The 12,138-nt window shown below is 45.7% G+C and overlaps 1 protein-coding gene across 2 annotated transcripts in view; it reads left to right on the top strand.

The window, feature by feature from the left end:
• Window positions 1–8,243, top strand: part of LOC119845624 (SAP domain containing ribonucleoprotein) — a 49,266-nt gene extending 41,023 nt beyond the window's left edge. For both annotated transcript variants that reach the window (XM_038378101.2, XM_038378099.2), the window contains 2 exons: window positions 3,678–3,767; window positions 5,703–8,243. In XM_038378101.2, coding sequence (XP_038234029.1) covers window positions 3,678–3,767; window positions 5,703–5,744 — 132 coding nt within the window. In that variant the 3' untranslated portion in view covers window positions 5,745–8,243. The remainder of the gene's footprint in view (window positions 1–3,677; window positions 3,768–5,702) is intronic.
• The last annotated feature ends 3,895 nt before the right edge of the window (window positions 8,244–12,138 follow it).

The raw sequence follows: 12,138 nt of genomic DNA, 5'->3' as shown, positions 1-12,138 counted from the left end.
TTGACAAAACTGGCTAAATGAGGACTGAAATAGCCAAAGCTAGAAATAAATCCATTGAAAATGGATGCACTGAGGCTTTTAAAGGGTAATGATGGCCTTGGTTATTACTGATGGTCAAGGCATCCGTGTGGGTAGTGGCAGTGGAAATAAAAGCCTCCAGTTTTGTGGAGAATCTCAAGAAATGTAGGGACGTGACGGTTCTGCGAAATGTCAGTAAAATTGTGTCCATTCAGACTGCAAATCACTGAAATGGAATTTGTGAAGGTAGGTTGAGTGAGTGCTGAGATGGTCATGTCAAAATGGAAATGCTTTTGAGAGGAATGTTGGCCAGTGCAGTGAATAGAAAGGGGGGGTAAGAGGCCTATGACGCGTATAGGAGTAGTCTGATTTATCAGACTGTCTCCACTGCCTCTTGCTAGACTGAAAACCATTAGTTGATCAGATCTCTCATCCTGCCAGCGGTAGCCAAATGTATTGTGTCCATAGCAAGAGAAGGACTCCTCTGAGCACGCATGCCTGCCCCTCTGCTCTCGCTGAAGGAGCAAGGAGTGAAGAAGTGAAATATCCTAATCAGAAGCATCCCCCATGAAAACAGTTTGGAGTGCAAAGTGAATGTCAGCAAAAGAATTGCGTCAAGCTCCATGAGACAGACATCCTTTGTGATGCTTGCAGAAATGAGACCCTAGCATTGGATAGCAAGCCAGATTCTACCAGTGTGGTTTATTGAACCACAGCTAACAAATCCAAGGGCACTGCAGCAAATAATTCAAAGGAAAGGTGCCTTCATGTTTAATAGTGTAGAAAAATACCATTTGACAGGGTTGTGAGATACCTCTCTTGTGCAGATCCTGGAGGAGCAGCAGCTGTAGAATTTTACAGCGAATTACAGGCCTGGTCTTTTTCATCCGAGGCTGCCATCAACTTATTGGGGGTTCTGCTTACTAACAATTCACAGGAAAGAGCCCTAAGCTTGTAAGTGTTAAAGGTGTAGAAACCCTTAACTGAGAATTAACCATAGTCTAGTTAGGACATTCCCAGTTTTAAGGGATGTATTTTTTTTGTGAAGGCTTCAAACAGAAGGTACCTTTCAAAAATCCCTGGTGACCTCATGTACATAGTTTACGTTAACATCATTAATAATAGAACCACAGAGCCGAGCCTCATGGTCTGTTGAAAGTGTAAAAGTTTAGGGTATTTTGGGGATGGATTATTTGTCACATCAGTCTGTAGGAGTCGAAATGTGAAAAACCAATATCTATGCTGTCTAATCTGCCTGCTCTACTGTGCAAATGTACATAGGATATATGCTGAAATGTTCTCTTGAGGCTGAACCAAAGATCTTTGGGGCCCATGCTAAGACTTTGTCTAGATTGAGCTTCGGAAGGATTTTTAGGATTGTTCTATTGCACTGGAATGCTGCCTTGCAGAAAAACCTCTGCCTTGGCTTATAAAGGATATGCTGACAGATAGCATCCTCCTGGTCAGGAGGCACCTCTCTAAATAGGGGATTAGAAAATGCAAGAAATTGAGTGTTGGAAATAATAATAAAATAAATCCATATAGACATAAAAATCCTCCTTGGAACAAAGAGAGCTCATTAGGTAACTTGAGAGACTTTTCAGTAACATCAGCGCTCCCTTATGAATGGGCCAGAGAGCTCTCTTGATAAAAGTTGAGACCATCGTTATGATCCATGAAGTCTTCAAGGGCAAATGGGGAACTAGTGCAGCTAGTGCTTAAAGCTCAGGGTCTATCACGTTGGGGCAGGCATAGGAAACTATATAACATAAGCACGGGGGAGTACAGTGTTCCCTTGGCTTATGTTGGATGAGTCACATAGTCCTGTGGCTGACCATCTGCTCCGAGAGAGAGGTGATGTTGCATTATGGTTTCACTGCAGGATCAAGTGTAAGATTAAAAAACTGGGCTAGGTCAGCTTGCATAAAGATGACTATGGCGGGGGGAGATGACAGAGGTCTGCAGAATCATGAATGATGTGGAGCAAGTGAATAAAGAAGTGTTCGTTAGTCCATCACAACACACAAACCAGGAGTCACCCAGTGAAATTAAGAGGCAGCAGCTGTAAAACACATTGAACTACTACTTCACACAACGCACAGTCAGCCTGTGGAACTCGTTGCCAGAGGATGTTGTGAATACCAACAGTATAATTAAGTTTAAAAAAAAGAATTGGAGAAGATTATGGAGGATAGATTCATCAATGGCTATTAGCCAAGATGGTCTGGGACGCAACCCTATGCCCTGGGTGTCCCTAAACCTCCAACTGTCAGAAGCTGGACTGGATGACGGGATAGATCACTCAAAATTGCCATGTTCTGTTGATTCCCTTTGTAGCATCTGGCACTGGCCATTGTCAGAAGATGGGATACTGAGCTAGATGGACCACTGGTCTGACCTGATCTGTGCATTCTTATGAGGGTGCATCCTCTTTATCATGTTGATTTATCACATTCCTTAATTTCCAAATGAGGAAAAACATGCAGCAGGTGGATTGGTGTTAATGGTGATGCTCCAGACAGTCCCTCATCAAAGTGAATTGAGTTCTTCCCTTTTGCTACTAGTTTCACCAGAGCTGCTGAAGAGTGTTTATGCTATTCTGTATTTTATATTCATTCTGCAGGGTGTAGCCAGCTTCACTTTCTGCTTCTAGTGCAAATTCTCTTCATGTTGCAAACTTTACGGGGCAGTTTTTAAAACCATTTCCATTGGAGCATTTCTTTGGAGCAACATTTTTTTATTTTAATGTGAGATCTTGTAAATCCTCAATGTTGGGCCTACACTTGGGTTGGTAATAAGGATACAGAGGCTTTCACCTCTAGGTTCCTAACTGAAATTCAACCCTGGTGTGCTGCTCAGCGGCCTATGTGAGATGAGTGTTGGTTACAATACTGAAGCCAAAGATTTAATGGGGTCATTAAGGAAGAACTTAGTAAGGGGCCCTCCCTGTCAGGATTGGGACACATTGACTGGAAGCTTACACTGCCACTGCCAGGTAATTGTACTGCTTTGATTAAACAGAGACTCACTCTAAGGCTGCCAATCCAGCGCCTTTCATTTACTCCATTGGAAATATAAAAGCTTTTCCCTTTTCCTCCCTACCTACCTCGCTGCATCATGCCTTACTAACTATCGTGGTTGGCTGTTCTTTGACTTGACCTTTTAAGGTATGGACAGTTACAGGATAAAGACATTTAAAGTGGAGGGGGTAGAGCAGTTGCAAAGTTAGGCAGGTGCAAAATCACAGGTTACTTAGCTTTAGCCATTAATCCCACAAACTCCATGAAGTTCACCACAGTACTCCAGAGAAATAGGTTTCACTTTTTATTGATTACCATGGAGGGAGAGCAGGTTTAACATGGGAACTTACTTATCATAAATACTCCTCGGGAGGTTCTTTTGAGCATCTATTCAATAAATCCCCTCTGGACGGGGCACCTAACCATACCAGCATGATGATGCCTGCTAAAGTGTATGTTCAGCTCTGTGCAGATTCATGTGCATCTCAAAATCATCTTGCAACTACTCTTTTCTAGCAGCTGGCTTTGTAGATAAAAGCAGGAAGGTTTGGGGGGTAAGGAAAGGAACCTTATCAACTGTTAAAATGATTCTTTTGGGCCTGTCTGGCAAACTAAATCTTCTACCTTCTTTTCACACAGAGTGAAGATGATGAGAAGCTGAAGAAGAGGAAGGAGCGGTTTGGCATTGTAACAAGTTCGGCTGGGGCTGGAGCCACAGAGGACACAGAGGTAAAATGCCAAACCTCCAAGCAGAGGGACACGTGATAAAAAGTTTGGGGTGGAAGGGCAGCTGAGAACACTTTCCATGCTGAATTGTTAGGAGAGTTGAATATGGCACTGTAACTATTGCACACATGACATCTCACTCCTCAAGTGGATCTCATCCTACTGGTCTGCAAGCAAGTACTTGTATTCAGTTCCTTCAGGTACCCCAATGATGATACCACAAAGATAATTTATCATCTTTAGCTTGATGATGAGCATCTGCCTCTCTTGGGTTGCGTGTATTCAACCCCCCTGTGGAGCTTGTCAGACTGGTTTGGAGCAGCCCAAGCTACAAGGTCTGGCTGGCACTGGCCATTGCGGCTGAGCTCTTAGTCTTGCAAACTAATACAGATGCCTGCAGAAAATTGGGAGCAACCGTTCTCCTCCAGTTTCCTCCACACTGCTCCCTTTATGCCTGGAGCCTGCTCCCTTTATGCCTGGTATGCCTTATACCACCTCCATTTCACATCCCTCCGTACAACTTCCTTTATCCAGGAAGCCCTTGAGCTTTAAGCTTGCTTCACTCCTTTCCTTTCATCATAAAATGCATGTAAATTTCACAGCATAAAAAGGAAGGAACAAGTAAGGATCAAGAAATTGACTATACCCCTTGCTTTTCTCTCCTTCATCTTTTGTTTTGACACCTCTGTCCTGCTGTTATGTCTTTGGTCTGATTTTTAATTTGTAAGCTCTGCAAGACAGTGCCTCACCATTTTATTTGTGGGATTACATGCCTTGCTGTGCGGCACCTGGTACCAGAGGCCAGGCTAGATGGTCCCGTGGCAGTTCCTACGTTCCTGTTTGTCGAGTACCAGGCACACCAGTGGTGCTGCATAAATCATACTCTAGCATAAATCAGAGAGAGCTGAGTCCCCATTGCTGTCCACAGAGGAGCTGCTGGATGTGGATTTTAATTTTAACAATCATTTGGCAAAGGTTGCGGGAGGGTGAGCTGTTGGGGTCTCAGAAGCTACTTAATCAGATGACTTCTGGATTCTACATACAAGAAGTGGTTTTTTGTTTGGCTCCGAAGAGTGATCTCAGCAATTCAGGTGGGGTTTGGGGGCTTTTTTTGTTTTGTTTTTGTAGCTTTTTGATAAACGCTTCCCTAGAATGAAATGGTGCACGGCATTTCCAGCCTTCTGCAAGCAGCACTGGAGAACAAGCCCCTGTTCAGTCTGAGCAGAGGGGGTGGCTGGGGGTGAAGGATTCCATGTTTTCCCGCTAGGTCACTTACAGGTTGTGCCTGGAACAAAAAGGTCTTTTTACTAGTATTGTGTGCGCTCAAATGCACCTTTCCCCTGGAGATTCTTGGTTCGGGCTTCTGTTGCCCCCAGGCTATTTATCCTGCTAAAAATTAAGATTTATACACCCCTCGTGTATCAAGTTAAAGGCATATCTGAGAGACGCAATAGAATATTTAATGCAGTTTAGTGTGTCCCTCTCACCTTTTCCATGAATAGAAGAGTGTTAACCCTTTGCCCTTTTAAATTTCCCACCTCCCCATTGCCTGGAAGGGTTTCCAGGCCTCTCAAGTAGGCATTGTTCCCTTTTGTAGCACGTTGCCAGCGAGATGAAGTGACTTCAGCAGCACTGTATCTTTTACACTGTATGCTTTGCAACTTGATTTCAAGCTCCGTTTGTTCAAATGCTGGACTAAAATCTTGTAGCTCCTTGCCAAACATAGATACTAAATACCCTCTTGAACTAACCCTGTGATCCCGTATTTAGATAGGGGCTGGGTCAGTCATGCATTAGGGTCATGTTCTACCGTCAAGTGTGGTGGGGGTGGGTTTTTTGGGGTTTTTTTTTTTTTTAAGTCTTCATCCAAATGTGTGTGGGGTTTGAATTGTGAATGTTTCTTTTTGGTTTTGATTTTTCTTTCAATCCCTTTTGCAGGCAAAGAAGAGGAAAAGAGCAGAACGCTTTGGGATTGTCTGATATCTGTCCATTTTAGGCTTTACCTGTTGTGGGGGAGCACGCTCGCGTGTGTGTGCGCTCGTGCTCGCATGCGCTCGCTCTCTCTCTCTCTCTCTCTCTCTTCCCCCGCCACACACACAGTAGCACTAGTAAGGAGTGTAAGCTCTTTTCCCCATACTGGACCTAATAGAGAATCCCTGATAGCTGTACAGTTGTGCTGCTTATTTTTTCAACTGTGAAGTTTAAAAAAAATATATATATATACGGTGCAAAGAGCAAAAATGTTTAGTGTATCTGTGTTGGGTAGAAATCCCAGTGCCCAGTTCTCCATTCCCCTGCCACTTGTGCAGTTATTTACAGCAGTGCAAAGCAAGTGTATAATGCCACCACATCAAAATTGGAAGTGTTTTACACCCATCGTGCACTGGTGTAAATGCTCACATAAGGTGCAGGGATGAACCTAGGTATTGGGGAAGGAGAACTGGAGTGGCCAAACATCTATCAGATGGAGGATGAGGAAAGGATAATGCCATTCAGGGATGAAGGTGGAGAAGGGTTTGATCTTCCTGCTATGTCTTGGGGAATTGCACCCTTGGGTTGAGAAGCAGGTTACGCCACTTAAAGCAGGAACTACCTGGAGCCTCCCTTTTATTTTAACGTTGATGTTTTTTTATTGTCTCCATTTCTCTGGGCTGCCCTGGGCAAACCCTCCTCTCCCTCCTTCAGCCTGAGGAAATAACTCTTTAAGTTCAGCAGAATCAGGGCATGCACACCAATAGCCTGGCTAAAAACACTCTTCAGCTCAAGTGCACCATGCATTCCTACTTAAGTTCTGCTGTGGATCATCAGCTTCTACTTGAGTTACCCCTCCCAGCTTGTGACATCGTGTTTGCTGCCTAGCTGGCCAGGGAAGGGCCTTTCTAATATATTGCATGATATTGCCGGAAAACATAGTAGTAATTCTTGTATGAGATAGGCTTTAAACTTCACAAACCACCCTGTATGTTAAAGGGTCTTTCTCAGTTACCTCTGCTCCCAGGGGTGGCCTAGTGGAGAATGGGTTGGAGCAGCAGCTGGTGATTGGCAGAAGATCGAGGCCAAAGCCTTGGAATAAGGAGAGGGGAATATTAGAACATTTACAGATTAAACCACTCAGGCTGCTGCACTTCACCTGCCTCTAGGGGCTGTTCTGGGACTTGTGGCATTTAGTATAAATGTTCAGATCTCCTGGAATTTTTTTGAAAGGCAAGAGAAATATCTCACTAACCTTCCTTTGCTCAGTTTTTATTCCCAGGTTGAATTTTGTGTTGTCCTCATCTAACATCCAGACTAGCTAAGTCAGGCTTGTTAACACTTCACACACTCTTATACCAGCCTTTCCAGCCTCGCCTCTTGCAAAGGGGGATAGCACCAACCTTGTCCTGGTACGTGGTTTGAAAAAGTGTTGCAGTGAACCTGTTCTGCATCTGAACTGAATTTCCCTCCTGTCACGTTAACTTCTCCATTTTTCCTGCAATGTCGCTTTCATGGTTTAACATCATGCTTGGTACAGAAGCGAAACACAGCATGGCTGCAACTTGTTATGCACCTTTTGTCTAGTTAGCCTATCAAATGGTACCTTCTGTTTTTAGGGAGCTGTAGGAATCCGTTCTCCATGTTAAGTTGTGTAGATGGAGCAAGAGTGTTCGCTAATACCAGAGAGCTGTTGTCCCATGTTTTGCTCTAGGCCTCTGAGGCAAATAGCTACATTATTAGCAGTGATTCAGCAGAGAGGGAGGACGTATGGTGCCTTTCTTCGTCTGCTTAATAGGTTCTTTTACACACAGGTATTCCTTTTACATCTAACATCTTATGTAACTTTTTTACCCTTAAACTTATATCAAGGTCCCCAGAAAAATAGAACAGCTGGGCAGATTTTCCCCTTGATTGATCTTTGCTTTTAAATGTCCATTTTGATTGGAATGTGCCTGTGCTCCAGAGATTTGCATCCAGGGATTGTTGCTTCTGACCGTGCTCTCTATTGGAAAGATGTTTGCACTGGTCACACACAGTTCCTTCAGAGGCTAGAGAACAGCAGCTCTGTGTGTACAGTAGGCTGGACAAAGGCTCCAACCTGACTCTTGAAAAGCAATATATTTTTCTTTAAAAGTAGAGGTCTTCAAATTGCTTGTGCTCTGCACCACTGAAGCACGCAGGCTGATGTCTCAGCTGTATGCCCCAGGTGATTCTAAGCAATATCTGAGGTTGGTTTGCTTGCCCAGCAACTATAGGATCCAGGTTGCATTGTGTGTGTCTTGGGGTGACTGTGGTAGAATGAACCGAAGCCCCCGTCTCTATCCAGACTTAATGGAATAACTTTATTCTGGTGGGGTTTTTTTGTATGTAGGATTTTGTAATATGTATTTTCTATTCCGCTCATGACTTTTGCTGGTGTTATTTGCTTGAAATGTTTTGAAGTGTGCCAGGACAAACACTGCATTTCACTCTTGGTTTCATAATAAAACTGCTTCTTCAAGGCAATACCTGTATCTGCCTTTCTGGTATGTGATGTAACAGTGTTTTCCTGTGGTGTCAGGATTGGGCAGTACTAGCAAGGAGCCAGACATCACTGGGGTCTGATTCTCTCTGGCTCTGTATCTTGTGGTGGTCTTTACACCCGTGCACAGTGCACGTCAATCCCATGGCCAAATGAAAATGCGATTTACGTCCATTCTGCCCTGGTTTAAATGACTTCCCACAGCGTAGTGTGCCCCTTGCCTTCGAATGAACACAGAGGTCCTGAGCACTTGTAGTCATGAAAGATCCCATGATACTTTTTGTTAACCCCTGGCATCCCGGACAAACCCTAGTTCCTAGTTCTGCCTCCCTAAATTCTTCCCTATAGTTTCTGTTGTATACAGAATTCCTCTTCGCTTCCTGTTGACCTCATTAAACTTCGCAAGCCCTTTCGAGTAGGGACTCTGCTTTTAATTGTCCTGTAAAGCATCTTGCACATGCAGGGTGCTGTGTATATAGTGCCCAGGTCTCCTTTGTTGTTTGTTTGGTGCTAAGAAGTCAGATGCTCTCAGTTCTAGGATTGCCCTTGGTCTCCTTGGCAAATGCAAATATCCTTTTGTGTCCTTGGCTGCTTTATTTCTGATCACTTCCTGTACTTCTCCATATACTACCCGAGTGGTATAAATGATCAGCTGTTTGACAGAACTGCAGGGGGGGTGCTGGTGGTGCTAATCCCCCTGGGTGGTAGGTAAGTGGGGTCCCCTTTGTACAGGTTGACATACGGTAAAGGAACTCAAGATTGTACAGCAGAGTTGGGCATAGAACCCAGGATTTCCAATTTCCATGCTTGTTCTCTGACCACTTGATTACACTCTCCTTCCTGAGGCAGGAACAGAACCCAAGAGTCCTGACTTCAGTCTCCTGTTCTAACTAGTCAACATTTTCTCTTCCCAGAGCTGGGAATAGGAGCCAGATATTCTGTCTTGCCGTCCTGTTGTCTGACCACTGGAACCCAGCCCCTATTGCCTCTAGAAACCACACAAGCACAGCTTGTTCAGTTTCCCTTGGGCATATGGGATCACTACAGATATGGACAGTGCCTCCAGTGCACGTTCTCTCGGCCATTCCAAATATTTCCTGATGTTTTAGAGGCACTAATGCATATTCTGCCCCCTCCTCTCCCCTCCACCCATCCTCAAACTGCTCGCTTCCCTCCGCTCTGGTAAAACTACCCGAGTGTCTCTTGCTCCTCCATTTCACCTCCCTCCCCTTGTTCTGGATGAATTTCCTTTGGCCATGGGAGCAATATAATGATGAACCCAGGTCTACTCCCTCCCTTCTCCTTTATCAACCACACTCTCCCTTTGCCTGGATATAGGCATTTTCTGTATTCCCAGCCCTGGTCCAGCAGCTGCCTCCAGCAGCCAGTGCTACAGGGGGCATCGCTGCCTGTAGAGATCTCCCCTCCCCTCTCTCTCTCCCCCCTGCTTCTTTTTCCCGCTTGGTGGGAGTTTATTTTGTAGAGGACACTGCTTCTTTTAAATGCTGGGCTTTCCCCTCTGTGGGGTGGGGGGGAAATCATTCTAATCACACTGTGTTTAAAACACCACCTAATTTATTTTTCCTCTCCAAGCTGGGAGCCGCTCGTGACTAATTTGGGTTGAATAGGTGGAGAAAAAAAGCAGCGGGCACACAATGAGCGGGGGAAAGTGTGGGAAAGCAAGCAAAAGAAAAGGAGGGCCAGGGCTTGCAGCGTGAGAGCTGGTAACGCCGCACAGTGCCCAAATTCAGCATGAAGTCACTTTTCACAGCAGACGCTTGGGCTGAAAATGCAAGTGGGACTATAGGTCAGGCTGGCGGGAGGAGTGGGGGTGGGGGGGCGGGAGAGGGAGAAATGGTTGTGCTCGCACAATGTGAAGGGAAGGAGGAGGTGGGGTGAGAAGAGAGATGGGCTGTGTGTGTGTGTGTGTGTGTGTGTGTGTGTGTGTGTGTGTCTTGCGTGCGTGCGTGCCCGCCCCTTCACAAAGAAACACAAACACATCATCTTCCTGCTCGCACTGTCCCCTTCACCCCAATGGCCTCCTGCCCCTGAGTCGTCTGTGGCTGAGTTGGAAACTTCTTGTGTTTAAATTCAGAAAAATAAGGAAACCAAAGCAGAGCATGAGAGAGAGAGGGGGGGTTAATACAGAGCAATACATTGTAAGATTTCTTCTGTCCCTTTCTTCCCCGCCCCACAGTTTAAAATATCTTATAGGCCTCTACTAAAATCTCTTCTGGAGTCGCCTTGAAACTGACTGTAGGTAAACCTTTCTTGAAATGGTGTTATGTTAACCTGTAACCTAATCAGTTTGATCCTCTTCCCCTGCCTCCAATTGTTATAAGGGCGGGTTAGTTTCACAGCAAGGGCACCTCCTGTTCTGTACTGCTGCGTCTTGAGGTGCTGCCCTTTCTGTGCACCTGAACAGTTGTAGTTCTGACCCCTCTCTTCCCCTCCTCCCTGCGTTTGGAGTTGAATGGACTGTTTAGAAAATATATCTATATCCACCTTGCAGCACCTGGGACCTGTTGAGCTGGTGCTGCGAATTGACTCAATACATGGAGTCTCTGGCTGGCCCAAGAGGTTCAGGACTAGTTAAAGTGTGATTTATGCAGCTTGCTTGGGCCGAGAGTCAACTGTGTGCTTTTCCCCTAGAAATTGGAACTCAGGAAGGCCTGTTAGGTGATGTAGCCCACATTGCCTCCAGAATCCAAGGCCAGGGATGGATTTTCTATATAATGAATATGATTTCACTACCCCAAATATTTTTCAGGACAGAAGGAACATTGCTGAGTAGTTTAAGCCTTGGTGTAGAGATGCCAGTCTTCCTGCTTTGAGCAGGGGCTTTGGTGTCAGGATTCCTGGGTTCTACTCCTATCTTCAGAAGCGGTAATGTCTAGTTGGTGGGGGCAGGGGCTGGGAGTCTGGAGTCCTGGCTTCTGGACTGGCTGAGTGGCTGTTGTTGACATTTCAGGGAGCCTCTGGGCCCCTCTCTGTGGGGAAACTTGGGCTGTATGATGGCTTTCTGAAACCCTTTGAAAGCAGAAGTGGCTTGACCCAGAGGGAGTTGGTGTTGGAGCTGGCAGTAGAACTCAGGCATACTGGCTCCCCTCCCTGGCAAGAACAGGTCTGAACATTAACCAACTCCATGGTTGCTCCCTCAGTCCTGTCCCTTTCTGAAGTACACGTCTGTGTGTTACCTGCTCCCCACAGCACTTCTGTTTGCTAGGTGCACTCAAGTTGGAAGCTGGAGGGAGAGGCATGTGCTATGGTTGGCCATGTGATGACCCTTCGGGACATGCTGCAGGAGATGCATGCTCTGGCAAAGGCCTGAAGAGAAGGGAGTGAGCTGGGCTGTCCTCTCTTCCCCAGATCGCTCCTGCAGTCATCTCTTCCTCCCCAGCACCTCACCCCTTGGTTGTCAGATCACACTTCTCATTGCTGTCATACTGTATCTGCTTTTGGCACTACTGCACTGGAAGCATGGTGCCCGGAGCTCAGCCAGGCCAGAGCCCCATTGTGCTGTATGCTGTATAGATGTGTCATAAATTCAGAGATTACAAGGCCAGAAAGCACCACTATGATCCTCTAGTCTGAACTCTTTCCTATCACAGGCTGGAGAATCCCCAGTCCCTGTGCTCAGGTATAAGGGTGGAGTTAGGGGACTGAGCCAGGAGCTCCCAGAGATGAGGGTCAGATGTTAGATGTTCCCTGTTGCTCCTATGTAGTGTAATTGACTTGTCAGGGGGTCTCAGGAGGGAAGATGTTTTCAATAACTGGGGGATTTCTCTCCCCCCTCATCTCATCTCAGGTGCCTTGGAAGAAAGACTCAGGAGGCACGGGGAACAGAGTGAGGATCTTTATTCTCTCTCCATAGTTGTG

Source organism: Dermochelys coriacea, chromosome 20 (assembly GCF_009764565.3).
Source record: "Dermochelys coriacea isolate rDerCor1 chromosome 20, rDerCor1.pri.v4, whole genome shotgun sequence".
Taxonomy (NCBI): Eukaryota; Metazoa; Chordata; order Testudines; family Dermochelyidae; genus Dermochelys; species Dermochelys coriacea.
Note: the sequence above shows the minus strand (reverse complement) of the source record. Positions and strands in the feature narration are given on the sequence as shown.